The sequence below is a fragment of the Gymnogyps californianus genome, chromosome 3 (assembly GCF_018139145.2).
Source record: "Gymnogyps californianus isolate 813 chromosome 3, ASM1813914v2, whole genome shotgun sequence".
NCBI lineage: Eukaryota > Metazoa > Chordata > Aves > Accipitriformes > Cathartidae > Gymnogyps > Gymnogyps californianus.
The window spans coordinates 47,128,551-47,150,313 of NC_059473.1; the positions used below are offsets into that span (position 1 = coordinate 47,128,551).

General features: G+C 43.0%; 1 protein-coding gene across 1 annotated transcript; it reads left to right on the top strand.

The window, feature by feature from the left end:
- Nucleotides 1-73: 73 nt before the first annotated feature.
- On the top strand, nt 74-6,839 carry PSMB1 (proteasome 20S subunit beta 1). Its single transcript, XM_050895014.1, has 6 exons — nt 74-177; nt 1,210-1,317; nt 2,761-2,842; nt 3,281-3,410; nt 5,022-5,128; nt 6,563-6,839. Exons 1-6 carry the CDS (start codon nt 77-79, stop codon nt 6,746-6,748), a joined length of 714 nt encoding a protein of 237 aa, XP_050750971.1. The 5' UTR covers nt 74-76; the 3' UTR covers nt 6,749-6,839.
- Nucleotides 6,840-21,763: the final 14,924 nt, after the last annotated feature.

Below are 21,763 nucleotides of genomic sequence, written 5' to 3' on the forward strand. Positions count from 1 at the left end.
CTAGAGCGGTGGACCGCCGCTTCCGGTCGCGGTACCGCCATTTTGCCGTGAGACAGCACTGAGCTGGGCCGTCGGGATGTTGTCCACCGCTGGTTACGCGGACTCCAGGCCTGAGATGGGCTACGAGCTCGGCGCGCCCGTGCAGTGCCGCTTCTCGCCCTACACCTTTAACGGAGGGTGAGGAGTCGCAGGCAGGGGATGGGGCGGGCTGAGGCACTCCCTTCCCGGGGGAGGGGGCCCTGAGGAGAGTGGCGGTGGGGCTGGGTCTTCCTCGTCTTACCCTTGCCTCCCCCCGGCACTCTGTGAGGGTTTGTCTCCCCTTGCGAGCGCCTCTTTGTAGAGAAAGGGGGGCAGCATGGGGGAGAGCTGGGCTCGGCCTTGCCCTGGGCTGAGCGTCCCGGAGGTCGTTGCAGCTCTTCGGGGTGTTATTGCATGTCTGTGTGGCTCTTGGCACACTCGGGCTTCCTGAACTTTTACGGCTGAAAATAAGCACCTTCTGTTCCCCGCAGGGTTGTTTCTTTATAGTGATTCAGGAAACCCATGTAGTGGTCATATTACCAGCTTTTAAACCTGTAACTGGGTTGAAAGCTACCTTGTCATAACTGTTAAAGGCAGGTGATGTTTTACAGACACTTGCTCTGAATTGCGGACAGGGTCTGGCCAGGATAGTGTTATTTAGATTTTTTTTATAATGCCTAACTGCTTTTTAAATGACATCTGTTTGTTACTTAATGGTAGCACACATGTGGCAATCACAAAGCTAGTTTATTTGGAAGTAAATAACATAGGATAACATCAGATTAAAAAAGTGGTGATAACTTAAGTATAATGATACTGATGCTTAGTACTTGGCTGGAGTGTTTTTGCTTGTTTTAGAAGGGTGAATCTTTCATTAGCAGGCATCCAAAATTGCTAGTCCATTGAGTCTGGTTCTTGCATTGTGTAGAAACTCTGTTTTACCAAGTTTCCATACAGTTTTTAGTCAAAGTGGAGAATCATGTACGTATATTTTCTTCACTGTGTCTAGTATCTTCTTCCTCCAATCTTGAGTCACATGTAGGGATGTGCATAGTCAGAAACATAACAAGGAATATAAGATGCTTGACAAAATGTGAGTCTGGATATAGAACTACTATCTAGTCTGTTCCTCTGTTACCTAAGAAAATATTTGTGCTGAAAGGCATGATTATATGAATACTCTTCTTTAAGGACTGTGTTGGCGATTGCTGGAGAAGACTTTTCTATCGTTGCCTCTGACACACGACTGAGTGAAGGTTATGCAATTCACTGCCGGGACAGTCCAAAATGCTACAAACTGTAAGTCCAGATCTTGTAAAAATCGAAACAGATGAAAAATCTTTTGTATTGCTGAGCATGTCACCTGCCTGGAATGATCTGTCACTTTCTTTAAGCAGAATTCTCAGAAAAAGGGATAGTAACAAAATTTATTTTGGAGTCATGGTGACTCTTGCTGTAATGCAAGACATGATGTTGTAAATACAGCCAGATTTCTTGTTGCGTGCTCTTGAAGTTAGCTGATAACAGAACATTTTTAGCATGATAGAAGGCTTAATGTAATCTAGGTAGGTTTTTTGGCTGGATAATCAGAAGAACTTTTATCTTAACTGTAGCAGAACTTAATCCTGTGGTAACTTGTTCTTCGTCAGGACACCTGGTGTTGGTACGCAAGTGTGCTCACTGCTGCCAGTTGTACTGTGTCTCTCTAGTCAACCATCTGGCACTTCGAAGAGGTGTTTGTTTTAGGAGAGGTAAACCTGTCAGTAGTTCCATTATTGAACTTTTTATGCCCATTTTATGCTTATCTTGACTCACCTAGATAGCATCCTCTTGGTTTAAAAATACATATTGTTTACATTCTTTTGACTAGCAAGTGCTTACTTAGTAGGCTGCCATCAGCTACGTAAACAATTTTTTTTTTTTTTTTTTTTTTTTAATTGATGACACAAGATCATATGAACTTATGTTTCTCCTGGCTAACTCTTTACTATATCTTTGACTCTCTGATACTGTCCAAATGGAAATTACTGTGGTACAATCTGCATACTGCACGTGATGGCTTTGTGTAATTCTAGTGACAGGCTGAGAAGATTTCAATTTAAACTATTTTCTGAATGACTTCTTTGTGTTAGTCTGTAAGTACGTGTGAATGTTTGTAGACTTTCACCAATTTACTAGAATTTAAATTTCTAACGCATGTTCCTGTAGTTAGTGTTCATGAAACGTTTTGAAACTGAGCAAAGAGCTAACCTTCTACAGTGCATACACAGCCAGGTAACTTCTGTTGTGCTGACACAGAAAACCACGTACAGCATAAATATTACATAACCATCGTACAATCTTAACACAATGCTCTGGCCAGAGGGAGTAAAACTGGGCTGAGTGATATGATGTAACAGGCTCCCCGTCTCAGAACAGATCCTCTAGCAAGACTGAATGGTAAAAGCTAGAGTAAAGGGTGCATGAAGAAATTAAGAATGTCTTTTTGTCAGTCTTGCTGTGGAAGTCAGTGGATTGAAGACAGACATCTGCATGGTCCTGCACTTAATGAGTCCTCTCCAAGATGTAGGTTGCAGTTACCTTTTATACACAAAATATCTGTTACTGTATTTTAGACAACTGTTTTTGATAGCGTTAGAGAAACTGAAAATATATTTAGTGTTTTCATAATAATCTACTGTGAAAGAAAGTGGTATAGTTCATGCTAAATCTAAAATCACAAAAAAATTTTACATTTTACAGAACAGAACAAACGGTCATTGGATGCAGTGGTTTCCATGGTGACTGCCTTACCCTTACTAAAATTATTGAAGCAAGATTAAAGGTAGCTAACTATCTTATTGTATTTAGAAACTTATATTCATAGTGTCACGTTTGAGACCGATACTATGATATGTTTTAAATACAATTTTTGCTGTTTTTCTTCAAGTGTTTGTATCATAACTGTATTGCTGGTGAAAGATCAGGCAGGAGAAATTGATGTTCTTACTAAGTGTAACATCGCAAATTTAAAGAATGGAAGAGCTGGAGAGGATAGTGTTAATGAGGCAACATCTATTCTTTGCAAAACTTTGGAGAAATGTTAATTTTTGGCTTGTAAGAAGGCTTTACTTTTAGACCAGTGTGTTTTCAGTAATCGTGCTAGTTAATAATCTTGCTTAGCATCAGATTCTTCTGTAGTGAGGTTACAGAAAATGTAATTCTGATTGAGTGTAAAATTTAGTGTTTGACTTTCTTCTCGGCCATGCTGTACCACTTGCAGATGTACAAGCATTCCAATAACAAGACCATGACTACTGGGGCTATCGCAGCAATGCTGTCTACAATTCTGTATTCTCGACGTTTCTTTCCTTATTATGTTTACAACATAATTGGTGGACTTGATGAAGAAGGTAAGACTTTAAACAAAAAAAGAAAAAAAGAGAGGCTAAATTTCTGTGGGTGAATAGCTATCCTTTTACATCTCGGGTGTACTGATGGAATAACAAAGTTTGTGTTCCTATTCCTAACACCTACCTTTAGGCATTACAGTACTTACAGAGGTCAAATGCATATTATGCATCTGACTTGTTCCCTAGTTTCCGCTACTAACTTGATCTTCCATTTCTGAAGGTCTGAAAGTCTAAAAACTATGTTATAATTGTTTGATTACAAGTGAAATCTGCTAACGTTGCTTACCTCTTATACTGTACTCTAGACTAGAACGCTTTATAACAGCTTTGCTGGATTTCTTAATTGTGTCTTTAAAGGAGATGTTAACAGTAAAATTGTATATATTTTACTCAGGCCTGTGAGTGTGGTAGAGATTATTAAATATGAAGGTTTACTCCAGAGATGGGTTTCTACAAAGATATTTTTAAATGTTAACTAACCTCTAATGAAAATCATGACTTCTACACGGAAGCTGTAGTTTAATGTACAGCCCTTCCAGGACTTACTGGGCTCTTGTCCAATGATTTGGTTGAGTTGCTAAAATACTGTGTTCTGTGGCTTTGAGCAGGAGCTCAGAGGTGGTCTTGTTTGGATAATTTCAGCCATTCCCTGCAGTTTGTTGTTACCATTAAGTTATACTGCTTTCCCAGTCTTGCTAAGACATGTCTACAATATGTGGAGTCTGGAAAGGGATTAGTCTGCCCTGCATAGCAGTAAATCTCAGATTATGAGGGTGCTGTAGCAATTGATAAGAATCGGAGTGCAGGTTTGTGTGCATGGGCTTAATTTGGGTCCAGCAAGATTGATTTGTTTTGATTTAGTGTTACTTTCTGGGTTTCTGCTAGCTTTCTCAGGGCTGTTCAGCTACCTGTGCTGTGCTGCCAAGTGCACTGGCCAGTTTATTAAATGGAGTGCAGCCTGTCTGAACAGAAAGGGTGAGCTTGGCCAGGTGCTGCGTTTTGACTAGCATGTCCTCATCAAACCCTGATGCTTCAGAGCTACAGTGTGTCTGCATCTCTGATGTTGGCGCAAGCTAATAAGCTTTGCACAACTTGGTCTGACTCCAGAGGGAAGCGTGTAAGAGACCAGAGCATCATCCCTGGTTCCAGGAAGGCGATGTAGAGGCATCCAAGGATGCTCTCTAGAGGTAATTCAAGAACTGTATCATTCAAGAACGATGGCTAAAGTGCCTCTTTGTGCTAGCTTTAGAACCATCAGAGCTCTTTGTGCAGCCCTGTGCTCTAGCACATTCTCCTGCTTTGATTATTCTGCATCAGCGCTTTTTCTGTGGTAAGTACTATAGAAAACGTCTGTTAGAGCATGGGCATAGCTTAAATATTGAAAATAACCTTGCATATAGTACCAGGCCACAACCATAGTGAGCCTACTGTACAAAGCATTGTCTGAACATACTGCAATATTATTTGGTAAAAGTTTGCTGGGAACTGTGGTACTCCAGAGACTGCTTATGGAGAGAGCTAGTTTTTGATGTAAATTCTTATCAGTATTGAGAATCTTTCTGGATTGTGATTACATACTTTTTTTTTTTTTTTTTTTCCCTCGCCCCCCAGGGAAGGGAGCAGTATATAGCTTTGATCCAGTGGGCTCATACCAGAGAGATTCTTTCAAAGCAGGTGGATCAGCAAGTGCTATGCTGCAACCCTTGCTTGATAACCAGGTAAAATAGTTTTGTGGATTTTTCTTTTTTTTTTTTTTTTTCCTTTTATTATCTCAGTAAACATTTGTGACATTCAAATTAATGTAGCTTTACTTCTGGGGAATATTACTTTTGAGAGAAGTTTTAAATGTATTACAGGTAGGACTGCTAATCCATACATTTATAAATTGTGTGGCTTTACCTTCTCAGGAGAAATCAAAGTTTTGCTTTAGAATCTGTTCAGGTTTTTAATATGCTACAAACAGTAGACTGCCTGTTTAAAATAACAGGCAAATGTTTTAATTGTGGAATTATGTGTCCCATAGAAGCTGTTTGGGTTTTTTTTCTGTTTTTTTTTTTTTCCCCTAGCTGATAACATAAATATGCCTGTTACTTACCATGAAATAATACTAAATTAAAAAGATAGAATTAGTAGGTTTATCTCTTAACATTTTATCACTTAACATACACTTGTTTAAAAGTCTTAAGTTTTGTACAACTTAGACACCATTTTCTAAGAATGTTCTTACATAAAACTGCTGGAAACTTATTCAATTGAATCTGTCCAAAAATACTTGAAGAATATTTTCATATTTAATTGAAGCTGTTCCTTGTTGAATGAGAGAAATACCAAAGCATGTTTTACTCATTTTATTCTCTGACATTGGTGTTGGTATTTAGTCAGTTGAGCCTGATGTCAACACAACTTTTGTGCTTGAAAAAAGCAATAAGCAGTCTTAGTTCTTATCAGCTGAGAAAGGAATAGAATCTTTCCTTTTTTTTTTTTTTTATTTAAACAACTCCAGGTTCTCAGCTTTAACTTAGTTTTGAACTTTATTAACTGAAGAAAATAAAATATCTTCTGCAGAAAAGTTGTTATAAGTAGCACTTTATCACTTATGAGTTTGAGGCAAAGTAAGTGGCTCTTCCCCTGCTTTCTGTGTTCTGATGCTTAAGTGGGCACTTAAGTTTATCAGCTAAAATACACTAATAGGACTGGTTATGTTCCAATATGGACTGTTATTTTTGAATTCTAGGTACGTTGAGGAATATTTGCTTTTAAGAAATGTTCCTAACTACAAATGACTAGGAAAAGGCTTGTGTGCAGTTCTGATACTGCTAACCCAGTGAGAAGTTTCTGAAGAATTGAATCAGTTCAGATCTGAAAGTTCATTGTGATCTTGTATATGCTGAATGAGTGGGAGGGGCTATGCTGGCTGTATACTGGATCTGCTTCTAGTTGCTTTTGTAATAGTATCAGCATTGGCAAAGTTCTGATCATGCAGCTGTAAACTGTGTGGAGGAATACTTTTGCCAGCTTTGGGTTTCTGAAACAGACCAACCATTTCTTCTTTTTAAGTTGTCTAAATCTGCTCATTCTAGTGCAGAGGCTGAAACAGCTTTTGTGCTAGATGGATCATACTTCCTTTAAAATGCATTTTCATCTTTTCTTAGATTGGCTTCAAGAACATGCAAAATGTGGAACATGTACCTCTGACCCTGGAAAAGGCTTTGCAGCTGGTTAAAGATGTCTTTATTTCTGCTGCTGAGAGAGATGTGTACACTGGGGATGCGCTTAAGATTTGCATTGTCACAAAAGATGGAATTAAAGAGGAAACTGTCCAATTACGAAAAGACTAATTCAGTTCACTTATAAACGCATAATCTATGATGTACAATTTACCTGTATTATGAAGACATTTGTCTTATTAAACTTTTTCCAGAAGTTCAACTACTGTAATGCTGAATATTTTCTATCTTTGTTAGAAGTGATAGTGTTTTTTAGAAACCAGAGCAGTTCATGGTAAGGAAGCGGCTAAGAGTTACAAGTCAGTTTCGTTCATCTCATCTTAATCTATTGATCAGTCTAATTCCAGTGTCAGTTTAATCCCCTTCTCGCAATCCCTTTTGGTACAATGTGGGGGATTTTAAACTTATTAAAATTTAGGTTCACAGACTTTTCTGATAATGCTTTCAGTTCAGCCTTGGTTTAGTGAGAAAAGCATTTGTTCTGTTCATGCTGCCTTCTCTGCACTTCGTAGCTTGCTTTTCCTATCTTCTCCTTTATCTCTCTGACATGCTATCCTGACATTTGACCTCTCTGTACTTATTTACAGAGACTATAAATATGAGTCACCTGAAACCAATTTCTCTGTTTAAGAGGGAAGAATGTTAAATGGAATCTTTCAGAGCTTAGTCTTGGACTCTGCATCTGGGCTCACCTCTATATGTTTCTGTTCAGTTAATGCCCAAAATCTGAAGCATCGTCCTTTTCTGACTACTGATGGAAAATAACTTAGTATGGAGATTCCTGAATGCCTTTTAATGTCTGGGGGCTTTGTTAGCCCTACTACTGCTTTTGATTCTTGGGAAATTGCATCAAGTGTAAACTGTTTGTCTGATGTGCTGTATCACACTCCTGGAAATTGGCTTGAGTACTAGGACCGTTAGAAAAGCAGAGCTGCATCATCAAGGGCAAAATAATCTTCTCTTGCCCAGGAATCCTTTCACAGTCTGCAGCTGTTTAGAAAAGGACATATAAAATATCTCGTTGCTTGAGGTGGCATACTTGTTTTTTACAAGAACAATTGTGGTGATGTGTTTGACCCTACAGTAACCATGTCTCCTGTTTGGATGTGGCTGACTGCCTTCAGTGCAGCATTTCAGGTGCTGTCCATTTTTCCTAACTCTGGCTAGTCTTCACCAGCGATAGTAGTCTCAGGCTTTCTAGACAGTTTAAATAGTGGGTAGCATTTTGAACCTCAATAGTCAAACAGCTAGTGCATTTAAACTGACTCTAGCTGAGTTTAGGAAATCCAGTGAGTGGCAACTTGAACAGTAGCTGTTTTCCAAAGTGTTCATGAGGACACTTGGCCGCTGGGTGCCACTGTTGGGCAGAGTAAGGAGGGAAGGCCTCACCCCTGGGCAGTTCGGCGATAAGAAAGGTGCACAGCATCTCAGTCTGAGTAACACTGGGGTTGAAGTCACTTGGTCACACAAGTCAGAACTTCCAGACACGTTCAGGTAACTTAACGGGATGTTTAACATTATTTGCAGAAGTCATCTTAAATGGACAAGGTTAGTTGTATAAGTGACCGTGTAGCTATATGCTGTTCTGTACTGAGCAAACTGCGCATGGTGCAGTAATTCTAAGAACAGAAAGCTTGTGGCTATTTAAAGTACAAGTCAGCAATACCAAATTAAATACATGCTCTGTTACTTTTATAAAATTAAATTAAAGCACTTTAAGCTCAGCTATCCTTGATACCAGATTTGTGTTGAGTTGCTCAAGTGTTTTGCAATAGATTGTTAAAGCTTTATGCAAAGTTGGTGAAGTCTAGTGAAACTAAATAGTATTCAAGTTGCAAAGAAAAGCAGGTGAGGGTAACAAGTTGACATGCCTGCCTTTGGGACAGGTCTGTTTGCAATAGGCAAGATCTAAACAGTGAAGGGAAGGGCAACAAACAAGGGGAACTATCTAATCTGTACTTGAACTAATTCAATGTTCTTACAGGATGCAAAATGTGTAGGAGAGTTGCAGTGATTCAATTTTTAAAAAATTTTGAGAAATCTGGATGCTTTTATATTTAAGAGTAGATTTTACATCCAAAATAAATGTATGTCCAACAGATTTTAGGAATTACTTGTTTTAGTTTGAGGCATCTAGGCTTGTCTCTGTAAGTTGTTTTAGGAGAAATACGAGGTGATTAGAATGTTCAGGTCTCATTTGCACTCTCAGAAGAGAGACAACAGCAGGTACCGGGGATGCAGTTTTTCCTGCCACTGTGCATCAGTGCTATCCTGTTGGAGCACTTGTGCAGATGAGATGGCCATTTTGTATCCTTTTCAGTTTTCCGTTTCCCTGCAGAGTACATCTGGCTGAAGAACCAGCAGGGGATGGAAGCTTTTTCATAGGCCCATTGGACTGAAAATGCCAAATTGCTTTTACAGAAGAAGGTAGCACTGCATTCACTCCCTCTGTGGATGGGTTGGGAACCAGTGACGTGGGAAGGTTTGTTTCCCAATTTGTTTTTAACTTCCCGGTTATTCCCTGCCCTGATGTCATCACAGCTCATGCTCAGAGTTGGGAGTTGCAGTGTTGACAGAAGATGTGAGTACAAAAATGTTCATGGGCCACTCAGCTAGAAGTTTCTTGCTTGCTCATTAGTATTAAAACACATTCGAAAATTACAAGTGTCAGATGTGTATTACAGATAAAAGGCACCAAGAGAGTTTTTTTTCTTTTTTAATCCACCAAGTTACTTAACTTTGTTTGCGAAGATTGTCATCACCTAGGAAGGTAGGAATGCCCTGACTGTTTGCAACTCTCCTTAGTTCTGTGCCTGTACTTCCTACGTATAAATCAGGTCAGTAGTCATCTTGCACTGTGTCTACAATGTAAATTAATAGTTTGTGAAGCGCTTTGAGCGCTATCTGGTTACAGAATTGTCTAGGCAGGTAGGCTATAGAGGTACAGCTAGGCAAAGCAAATGCAACGATACCACTTAGGGTTGCTAGAGGGAGAGGCCTCGGTTTGGCAGATCTGCTTGGCCAGGGATTAGATGTCTTTAATGCAATTTTATGTAAGAGAAAGGAGGGAGAGGGAAAATGTTTATATTTTTGTAGGCAATGCCTTTTCTTAATATTAAACATGTTACGTGTGTCTTTCAAAAGAGAGCTTGACTAATCTTGGAGCGAGCGCTTGTAACCACCTTGTTCAAGAACTTGCAAGTGACAGGGTGTGTAACGAGAGCAGTGCACAGTAGCAGCAACCGCTAGCTCGACTTCATCTGCAGCAATACTAAGGGCCACCTTAAGATGGCAATAGTTAGTTGCTATCACAGGCTTCAACGCAACTACACACGGTGTGGGTAAAAATAGCCATACGTACTTCACCAGTTTCCCACTATAATGTGCTTTGCGGTACTGTTTATTGAGGAGATGGGAGGCTTTATTTTGATCTCAGCCAAATGGCAGCATACTGTTGCTTATATAAGGCACTCTACAAGGTCAGAATCGGCCTTAAAGACTAGGTTTGTAATAAAGTAGACCTTGCTTTATTTTTGGACATGTTTTCAGCAATATTGTTTATACATCAAATCCATTTTGTGTACAGGGGAGGGGGCTTGTTACTATGGAAAGTGAAAGTGCTTGACAGAACATAAATATTGCATATATGCTTCTAAAAGTTTAGTTCACTGTATCATTCACTGTATCAGTCAAGGATAAGTTTAATTTTCCTTTAACTAAACCCAAGACTTTCTTAAGGCTGAATCATAAAATGTTGTTTTACAAACCAACTACTGAGCTTTCTCACTCTAGGATGACATTTTTCCTTTTACAGTGAGGTGTGCCTGTAACACTACATATGCCTCAGTGTGGTGGGAGTCCGGAGCAGGCTGCTTCTATTTTATTGCCATTTCCTAGAGAAAACCATTTAAATGGAAATTATAAAACACTATTTGAAGTACAGCAGTTTGAAGTGGTCCTACTGCAACTTACTGCTTTACGTTATTTACTTAGGGGACAAAGTTGTAATTTCCCACACTTGAAAAACTTTTTTTTGATACCCCAGAATCATCCATCCTGGAAAGCAAGAGAAAGCTGCCTTGGCGAGTGATCTCAATTTAGTGATTCAGGATTTTACAAACCTAAGCTTGGGGAAAAGTGGCAGGAGCAAGTGGGTAATGATTAAAGCAGCATTCATGTGAATCTGAGCAAAATAAAGTAGTCCTGTTTCTCTGCAGTCTAGAAGAAGATCGTTTTAGGAGCATAAAGTAATTGCTGCCTTGTTCAGGGTTCCTGATCCGGAGTCAGGAACCGACTTTTGAGTAGAAGGGATTTGGAAATGACAGCTTTCAAATTCCTCTTTCTCTTTCTTTCAGGCACTGCTTTTGTTTAGTATGAATGTCCTTTGCTTTTAGGCCATTTGGGGCAGTCATAAACCAGACAATATGGCACATGAGCCTGAAGTTAACTAAGATTTGTCTCCAGATCTGCCTTCTCAAGCCAAATTCCTTTTGAGAAGGGCTTTTGTCTGTGTGAGTGCAGCAGAGTGAGACCAGCCTTATATTCTTTCAACTCTAATACGTAGTTAGTTTAATTGTATGGACCATTTTATATGCACTTCCTTTTTCTAAGCAATTTCAACAAAGTATTCATAATGACAAAAACATAGTTTAGCAGAAAAACAAACAAAAAATCCTCAGTATCTTTCCTGTTAGGCTGTTCTTGGCCCTTTTCCTAACAGTTGCTGGCAAAGTTCAACTTCACTGTTCATTTCAGAGGCTCAAGTGGGGGTAGGGATGGACTTTACTGTAGCCTACAATAATTAATATTCTTTGGCACAAGACACACATTAAAGGGGTACTGGCAAGATAGTAGTCACGGTACCAAAAATTCAACCAGTCCTTTGCACTTCAGATCAAAGAACCATAAAAGGAAAGTTAAACAGGATTCCTGTTTTTGCTGAGGAAGAGGAACAAGATGTGGAAGATTGCAAGTTGTACTGCAGGGTTATAGATACTTCGCGGTTGGGGTAAAGTGCTTTTGGCTTACCTGAGACCTGACTTCTCTGAAATTTAGGTATTTCCGTTGCTTGGCTTTCTCCAGCCACACAAGTTTGGTGATCTTCTTGGTGGTCCTACAAGAAGTCACTGATGTGCTGATTCACCTAGGTGCCCTCCCAGGTGTGGGTATGTGACATCTGCAGTGCCTGGCCCACTGAGGTGGCTTAGCTGAGCAGGATTACAACCCCTCTGGACCAGTGCTCTGTTTGACCAGTGCTCTGTTTAACCAGGCTTTGTGAAAACCAGCTGTAAGCAGCTTGGCAGTCAGGCCTGGTGGATGATCAAGCTGTTTATTGGTCTTTCAACGCTATGCTCTCATACTGGAGACCCTGGGTGGCTCAGCTGAGTGCCTCTTCTCTTCTTCTCCGTAACCAGTCTGGGCTGGTGATGGAGCCGTACCCAGCTGGGGGTACCTGGGAGGTGAGAGATGCTGTAGAGTGCCTCGGGAGTCTGTCCCCTACCAGGAGCCCATCCTCAAACGTCCCAGTAGAAAACATACTTCTGTGTGTAGCTTGCTTATGCAGCCTTTGCAAAGAACCTCATGCACTGAGATACCAGAAAGTTATGAGGCCTGATGGGGGGGGAGGGAAAAAAGAAAAAAGAGAAGAGGGAGGCTTTTTCTCAGGTTTTATATAAGTGACCGTTTTGGAGAAAGCTGCATTCCAGTGTCACTGCCTTATGCTTGATCTGAACTTTTCTTGACACGTACCCTTGAATGCAGAACAGTTAACACAATCTCCATTAAGTCCCATGGCAAACAAGCATTTTGGTGCGGCTGGTATTTGTTTGCTAGTTGCAGACAAGTCGATCTCATTAGAACTGCATTTACAACTTTTGCCAAGCATTTTGAAACTGGTTGACACGTGCAACAGCTGCCTGAGCCGGAATGGCATTCCATTCCCCGCCTCCATCTTATTAGTGCAGGGGATGGCTTGATTAATGACAATTAGATGGGATTTTTAAAAATGAAAGATAATTTGTCTTTGGAAGAGCCGTGCAGTGTGTTTGCATTCTCTGATTTAAAATAAGCCACAAAGTCTGGGGTTTTATGGCTTTTCACAAAAGCCAAGAGAAGTACTCACCCTGAGCTAACCCACAAAATTTGAAGTAAAAACATTTTAAAGGGTGATGCAAAGTGTTTTCAGCTGGTACTTAGTGGGGCTTTTACATTAAACTGCTCTTTAAAAAACACAACCAAACAAGAAGATTTCAATGGTGACACTTAGATTTTTCTCATACAACTCCAATGTGGGAATTGCTGTGCGAGGTAGGGGAAGGAAAACTTTGCTGTCTACACCCTATGGCACGTTAAGTGATGCTGAACAGAGTTCACACAAGCTCATGTGACGACCAGTGTGACACGTGGCTCAGCTTGGGCTATGCATTTGTTAGACCAGTGTATAACAGAGTTTATCTATCTGCACTCTTTAACTCTCTAAAGATGTCACCTGGGTGGCCAGTGTCTCCTGGCCAGCTGTCCTGTTTCAGCCAGAGCACGCATTTGGTCACAGCCAAAAGCATTTCCGCAGGAATGCGAGGACCCAGTTTCCCCTTCATTTCTCCAGGCCCTCAGTGCAGAGCTGTTGAGCTTACAGCCTTGAATAGACAGGCTCTTGATTCAGTACAGGCTATTACATCTAAACCATCAAATGTATTTTGTTTGGCTCTACAGCCTTTAAAGTCAGGGGCTGTGGTGCCCTTCACCTCTGTTAAGATGCTTCTCTATCACAAGGACACTCTCTGTCAAACTCAGTGAAGCACCAAACAGCCAAGATGCTCTTCTCTAAGCAGCTGGGGAGTCACAGTGGCCAAAGCAGCATCTATATGCAGGCATTCACATGCCTAATTTAACCCATAAAACTCCTGCACAAACATTTAAGAGAGGTTTCTGGCAGTTTAGTTTAAACCCTGTGTTTAGTTTAAGCCTGGTGTTGGCAAAGAAGCTGCACTCATTTTCACTCTCTGCACAAACCTGGAGCTCTGAGCTTCAATTCATGCTCCCAAATAAATTTAACTATGGTGATTGAAGTCATCATTGCAGTTAAAATAAAAAAAGGACAGTGAATCAGACTCCTGAAATAAGTGAGGTCCTTTTGCCTCGTTGGCTCAGATTAAAAACAAAATGAAAAATAGACTTCTCATAAAAGAATGCACTTGCAGTGGTTTAACTAATATTTTGACCTGCACAGGTAGAGGGTGTTTTCATAAACTGTTTCCATTCAAAGGCAAAATGCATTTTGGAGCTACTCCAAGAATTTAGTTTCTGTTAGACTACACAGCTCTGCCCTTTTCTTGCACCATTTCCTCCTCACGCTCTTGCTAACAAAAAGAACACTGAGGCCAAGCTATCCAACAGAGACTAGTGGATGGTCCTTGAGCGTCCTGTTTGAGATCCCAGAAGTAGTCTTGACTCTGAATTGAAGACTAAAAGCCACCTATTTGTTGATTTTAACTGAATTGCTCCAGTTAGTCTCATTACAGAGAAGGTAAAGTCGGAGGTGGTCTGATACATTCAAGCTTCATCTTAGAAGCTGTGGAATGAGTTCACAAGAGACACAGTTTCCCATCGACCTCTGCATCCACATCCCAACCCACGAGCAGGCTCTTGGTCAGCCAGCATGGCTCTAGCTACAGTGTTGGACTACAGGATTGCTGCCTTGTAAGTGCTGATTGTAAGTTTTAATGAGACAACCCAATTAGATGGCTTGACAGACCATCACAACAGTGACGCAACCGTGCTCAAACCCCATTACAGAAGCAGCAGAATTTCAAAGAACTGCTTTAAAAGAAAAGTCACAGAATAGCTCGCACACAACCCTGCAAACAACAACATCACCCACAGGCTGTGCAGAGCAAGGGGAAGGGCTGTGAGCGTAAAGGCAGAAACAAGACAAGTCAAAGGAATTAATACTGATTTTTCCTTTCTAACACTCAGCATGGGCGCAGCTTGGGTTTCAGGTACCACCTATAGAATATAACTGCTTTATGTAACTCCCACTGTATTGGTCTAACAGTGCCTACTGAGTTATAACATGGCCGTTGCAAAAACACGCATGTACAAAATCACTTGTGCCAGGCGGTGCATTGCGTTGCCCTGCAGATACTGACTGATGCACAGGGCTGTATTCACTGATCCTCCCACACCCACAAGGCATTTCCTACCCGAAAGCCAGAGGAAGTTTTTATCACCCCACCCCCTGACTTCAGAGGATCAATGGATCTGGACTTTGGAATGTTCTCTCCTCTTCATCCTCCAGTCGGGAATCGTTCATACATCACCTGTTGTCCCTCCTGGTTTGAACTAAGAGGCTGGCCATCCCCACAGCTTGCTACAGGCAAGCTCTGTGTGAATGCTTAGCCCCAAACTACTTGTTTTTAGCAGGTTGAGCCCAACACCTTAAATGTCACCAAGCCACAAGCCAACTAATGGAGTGTTTGGGTGACACTCCCAGGACAAAATTCCCTTTGCAGAGTGCGCATTGAGCTATTCTCAGCAGTTACAGTCCTCTCCTGTTGACCAAAAGGGAGGCTGAACAGAAGGTCCAGCAGGCTTGGCAAGGCCTCACTTGTCAAACCAGAGAGCATTTTACAAAGCTCTTCTTTCCAAACGAGCCCCTTTTCCTCATTTTTACATATGTGTCAAAGAGGATCCAAGACTAACAGAGTAATGAAAGTTGCTGGCTACTGATACCACTGTTGCTTGTCAGTCTTATTTTCCCTAAATTAAAGACCCATACACACACCCCACTTGAACTGCATGACATGAGCATCAGAGAAGGAAATCTCAAGACCTGAGCTGATGCTGAGAGAAGCATTTGTTCGTCTTACCCACAAGAGTGAAGGAGACCCCTATGGTGCTGCCGTAGTACACTGAGAGAGATGCAGGCAGCGGGGTCTCACACAGCTGTGTGGAACATCTGCTCTGCCCTACAGATGCTGTCCAAGTCTCTCTTCCCAGCCTACTGCTAGTTGTTATTCAAAGAAGTATTACACAGAGGCACCTCCTTTGCCATCAGCTCTCACTGAGCCCCGTCCCAGTAAGCTGTCAGTGGGAAGCATCCACTGAGGACTGGGAGGCACCATACTGTGGTTTCAGTCTCAGATCCAGTAACCGTAACACAGCTGGAGCTGCAATGCAGGCCACCACAGGCTGCAAACTCCCTGCCTGCTTTTCATGTTAGTATAAATCACTTGACACCATGTGAAGTATCGCTGCCAGCTCTGACAGCCTCTCAGGAAGATCCAACAGACTATGACATGTCAGCAGGAGTTTTGCCTTAACAAGTCCAAACTGAGCTACCCCAACCCTTGCAAGCAAAGAGCAACACTTCAGGAGGAGAACAGATGAACTCTGTAGCACTACAAACATGTCCATATTTGTTTCTGTGGGGTAAAATATCCTGTCAAGCAACAGGTCATTAACACATAGCTAGCTAGTTTTCAATAAACTGGTGCCCAGCTACTGTGGTATTAAATAACAACCTAGTGCCTAGTAGCATCAGTGAAATCAAAGGACGTCCCACTCCTAGCCACTGCGCAGTCATAGCTCTGGAGGCTCTGACATGCACAGCGATAACGTGATACGCTTAGGGAGAGGGGAGATAAGGCAGGGCAACGTGGTACGGAGCAGAAAAGCTGGTCTGCAGACAGCGAGCTCACTGTAGGTGCAAGGCGTGTAATGGGCTGGCAGGGTGGGAGATACACACGCCGGAGCTGCCCTTACAGCCCTCATCCCAGCCCCAGAGAAAGGGATGCACCTTGAGAGTGCATCAGCTCCACGTGTGCATTACAGACACCAGTGAAGAGCTGCCGTCACAGGGAAGTGGTGGGCAGCACGCGCAACGGCTGCTTTCCAGGGCATGGGCTTATGGAGGGGAGACAGCTGAGTGCGGTGAAACAACTACCTCGTTTTCCACACTCCATCCAGAGCACTAGAGCCAGTGGCAGGTCAGACCTCTGCAGACATATGTCAGGGGTTAAATAAAAGCCAAACTCCTGTCAACAGCAAAGTGAGCCTACAACTGTATGTCAAAACATGGATGCAGGTCTGCAGCGTGCCTCCCTCACAGAGCACCCTGAAACCTTTCTGCTGACAGAGTCTTTGCACCACTACTCAGGAGGCAGAAGATCGAGCCAAAACAAAGAAAGCAAGATGGAAGAAAAGCATTACAAGTGGCTTACAAGGCTGTTAATTGCAAGATGAAAGTCTCAGATGCAGTGACTGTGTGGTTAGGCCAGTCAGTGAAACTCGCGCAGCGAACAGCAATGTCATGGAGGAGGAGCATGGCAATAGCAAGTACTGTGGTATACAAGGCTTTCCCTGGCGACAGCTTTGATCTCTACGTCCATCAGTCAAGTGACTGAAATATGAACTTGATATAACACACAGGCACAGTGCAAGGCTCCGAGGCCTTTCTGCCCGCAGCCTCTTCCTTCCTGTTTACTCGGGCACCTGCGCAATAGCGTGTCATGACATGTCAAAACGCAGCATTGCGGCTCGGTGCTTGACACGCAGCTCCCCTCTGCCCCCCAAAACCTGCCTGAATTTGTCACAACGGCTCAAGAGGGAGCAAGGCTCGCTCTCCTCCGCCGGCCCCCTCACAATAGAGGATTGCCCTATTTGTGTGCAAAGGAGAGGGGCTGCCGCCCGGGCCGCAGCCCTCGCATCTGTAAGGGCTGGAGACAAGCCGCACAGATAGGCAGAAATCAATAAGCTGGCGGATCAGAGGGCCTGGCGGAGGAGCCGCTCCGTGCACACGCACAGGGGCTGAACATCTGTCAGGCAAACAAAAAGCAACCCAAGCGGAACAAAAGAGAGGATTATTTTCACTCAAGTTCTTCTTCAGTCTCAGCAGGCAACGTTCAAGCCGTCCTCGTATTCAGACACTGAGGCCTTATGGAGTACGGGCTGTCCGGGAAATGCCAAACGCTGTTACCAGAAGACAAAAGAGGGGGGAAAAGAAAAAAAAAAAGTAGATATGGAAAACTCAGACTGTCTTGTTGAGTGCAATCGAGCAGGGGGAAGGTGGAGGGGCACCGATAAGGGGGTGAAGGGCAGGGAGGGGAGGGGAGGACAGCATGACGACGGGACAAAGTTGGTGACAAATCTCCACAGCAGTACTCAAAAACAAAGCTGATCATATCAGACATGCCACAGAAGCACAAAATACTGGCGCACAGCTATGGATTCACAAGCGCTGAGGCTGCGCCCCCCAGCTCCCTCCCTTGCGTGGAAGGGCAGAGTCGCTGCAGACCTTTCGCTTGCGCAGGCAAACACTGGGGAGTCGGCAGAGCTGGCCCCGCACCCCGACACCCTCCTCACCTGGAGGGAGCCCAGCTTCACCCATGAGCCCCCGGCACTTCTGAGGGAGCGAAGGATTTAGGATAAGCTCAGAAACAAGCTGCCATGCCTCTCCCTTGTGCTCGGTGTTAAGACAGCGGACACGGTTACTTTGCAGCTTGGTTTCACCAGCACAGCTGTCTCTTCTAATCAGCGTGTCATATATGTACTAGAAATACATGCAAAAAAGTGAATTCATGATGAAACAGATTAAGTAAAATCAGATTTGGGCTTAAAATGTCAGAAGCCTTCATCCTTTCTGAAAGAGAAGACTTTCGTCCTCCGAATCATTTCACAGTTGAGAACTCCCTGTATTGCATTCACGTGCTGCTGCTCTATGCCCTTATGGCGCTGTTGGCTTGGTGTGGTTTCAAACTTAAGTTTTATTAGGGAAAAAAACTCTCTAGGTTTTGGGTTTTCTTCAACAGTTTCACAGTATGTAAGCTGCCTTCACTGCTGAAAGCAGGAGCTGTTCTGGATAAAGGTGAACTTGCTTAGTTGAAGATTCGCACTCTGACCTTGCAGCTCTGTGCCCGTGGATGCACCCACCCGTCAAATACTAGCCCACAGCATCCTGCAAAATAGATGTATGTCTCAGCCTTGAAAGTGACTTGCCGTAGAAGACATGGGGTCTTAATGGCATTTTAGGGAGTATCACACAGGTATTTTAAGCCAGATTTATTTTATAACATTGTGTTTGGGGTGGGGGAGGGATGTGAACTGGAAGAGGTTTTGACTTAGGGAAAACAGGCACCTGTGTGAAAAAAATCCCAAAGTAATGACTGAAAAAAAAAAAAAAACAACCAAAACACATACTTAGCTGCTGCCTTGTCTTAGAAGCTCCTAAATTTCCTTTGCCTAATTTACAGCACCAGACACAACTGGGTCAGCTGCCTCAGTGAGAGCTCCAGAACGACCCTTAGAAAGAGTAAGCCCTGGTTTTTGTTTTGCTCAAGAGAGTGAAGGAGAAGGAAGGACTGCCTTCCCATCCCTGGGAAGGGTCTGGGCTCTCAGTCCCAGCTGGCCACAGGTGGCTTCCTGGACCTCTTGAACTTAGCCTCTACACGTCAGGGACAAGTAAGTAAGGCTTCAAGGGACTTACGCCACGTGTATTTTGCTCACACGTACCACCCACCTGAGAGGAACCAGAGGCAGCAGATGAGGGGCTCTGTCAGCAGCAGGGGACAGGCACAGCAGCCTGGTGCCAGCAGTGTGTTCCTCCATCACCAGCAAACGAGGGCATCTGCCATAGACACAGCACCTCTTTTTCCCAGGAGCTTTGCTCAGGTGGACCGTGAGCATTTAATAACTTATAGGCAGGACAGTAACCTCCACCAGCCAGATGCTGTAGACCCAGGTACCTTCACCGCACATACCCCTGGAGACTCCACAGAGTTCGTGGAGAAGACAAACAGAGGTTCAAGCAGCAACAGACATAGCCTGCATGCTACACCGCAAGTCTGTGCATGGAGAGCATATCCAACCCCCTGCACATGTCCTACACAGATCATGTACACATACTCGGAACTGTCTCTCCAGATACTGAAAGGGCTCACGAGGCCAGAAAGATCAAACTCTCTTCCTAAAACAAAAAGTAACTCATATGCCAGCCTTTGGCGTCTCCTTATCCAAGCTTCACCGGTCCTGAGTTGTCACTTCTTCTGCAGGGCTACAAGAAATCTAGCTCAGCTTCCCCCTGGGAAGACACCCAAACCCAGGAGCAGAGTCTGCTTCCCACCACTGCTCTTGACCTACTTGGGCTGTTGTTGACTTTCCTTGGCCAGCAGTTACTTGAGTCACCTGCAGCCTTTCCTGGATGCCTCCGCTCTGCCTGGGCTGCAGTGTTTTGTAAGAAGTATTTCTAACTGACTGCTTGGTCATGTCTCAGGAATTTCAGGGGTCCCCTATTTACCTTTTGCAAGCAGTTCTCATATAGACCATCAATAGCAAATCAATACCTTCCTATCTCACGGTTAGGAAATTACTAATATTTGTCCGTAGTAAATGTTTTTCCTTAAAGCCAAAGCACCCGAGTTTCTTTTGCTCTTTTTGGTTATTTTTTGCAAGCCTTGAACCACATGCAAGTACTATCCTAAGCCATACAAGCAAATACTTGTATAAAGCTGGGCTTTAGGGGGAGGGTGTTAAAACAAGGAGTTTGATGTTATATTGATAAATAATAAAAAAATAATACAAAGCTGATCATTTACAGGAGAGAAAACTGTTTCATATGAGGAACAGTATCCTCATAAAAAGTTTTATGGTAAGGGAACAGTATAGTACATTGTGCAATAAAACAGGGAAGATTTTGTCCTTTACTTCCTACCACAGAAATCTCTTGATTCTCCCTGTGCAATGGCTCCTCCAGAAACTGGATAAGGACCAAAGGAAAAGACAAGAAAGGAAGGTAGTAAAAGTAATGGATATATGTATTGTGTGACACTTTGCAACTTTGCCTTTGGAAATTAAGCATGTTTGATGTGTTTAATTTTGTCCTTGTGTCTTTTTTGGAGGGGATTGGTTTTGAGTCAATCTGGCTGTGAGAGGCTTTTGGATTAGGAGTCTTTGGAGGGGTCTTTTTTGCGCGTAAAGTCTTACACGGCCAGTTCCTTAGAAAAACAGGTTTTGGGGTTGCTTTGATGCCTGTGAGGTTGCTCCACAGGCAAAGGATGGATCTGGAAGACGCAAGCCAGGGACAGGGAGCCTGGCCAGCAGAAGGCACTGGTCACCTGGGAGTGGAGACTGGCAGAGACATGCTCTGAGAGCAAGCCTGAGCTGTCAGTTTGATGGTCCCCATTTCCTCTGGAGTCACAGAGCACCCTGGTGTTTCCTGCAGCTTGTCGCACTCCTCAAAGCGCTTTTAACTGAAACATTAGAAAGACAATGCCAATGTGCGATGTTAGTACGGCTTTGCAGACTACTTGACATGGTCCATTAGACTGCAGCTTGGGAACTCCTGCTCCAAGTGCCTAAAAGAGAGACAGGACCAACCAGCGACTCGCAGACAAGCAGCTGTGACACGTGCCATCACAGTAAATTAATGGTGGCCACAGTTTTGACAGTTTAAGTCAAAACAGAACTGAACAATCAGAGCAAGTTTTTGTCTTGTGGCTGCAATGAATTCCCTGGTGGCTGCATGCAGCCACTATTATTGTCTTTGAGAGTCACTGCCCTAAGAGATGAGTTCTTTAGCAAGTGAACAAATAACTCAATTAGAAATTAAAACAGTACATTCCTGAGAGGAGCTCAGCAGCCTCTTCTCCCATTAGCAACAGTGGGAGTTGCCATGCTCTGCACCTCGCCGAGCGATAGCTATTCTCCCTCCCTTCAGCAGATGACTCTGCTGTAGCCGATTGCTTCACAATGTCATTCCAGTTTGCCTCTTTTGGGTACCATTTGCTGATATGTGGGAATGTGCTGATTTTTGGTCAAGTTTCAGCCTAGGAACAAAATCCAATTACACAAAACAAAATGGAAAGGGCAGGGGAAAGGAGACCAGATTTATGAGTTGATGAGTGAACTTTTTGTTGAAAAGTAATTATTGAGTACTCACTTTGTGGATGAGCTTGCTCTATCAAGGAGAGAGGAAGATCAGTCATCCTAGGATCTAAAAACAGTCAAGAAATCAAACTCAGGCAATTTGAGGATGATAGAGTGGCCAATCTGAATTATGTGAGGAGTACGGATATAATTACTTTTCTCCAAGGTAGGAAAGGGAGAGAAAAGCATTTTTATTAAATGTGTTCA

Bases quoted from the DNA above. Each gene is read 5' to 3' on its own strand.
- PSMB1 (XM_050895014.1), top strand. From the start codon at position 77: ATGTTGTCCACCGCTGGTTACGCGGACTCCAGGCCTGAGATGGGCTAC. The intron at 1,318-2,760 runs GTAAGTCCAGAT...TACATTTTACAG, and splicing joins AGTCCAAAATGCTACAAACT to AACAGAACAAACGGTCATTG. The intron at 5,129-6,562 runs GTAAAATAGTTT...ATCTTTTCTTAG, and splicing joins AACCCTTGCTTGATAACCAG to ATTGGCTTCAAGAACATGCA.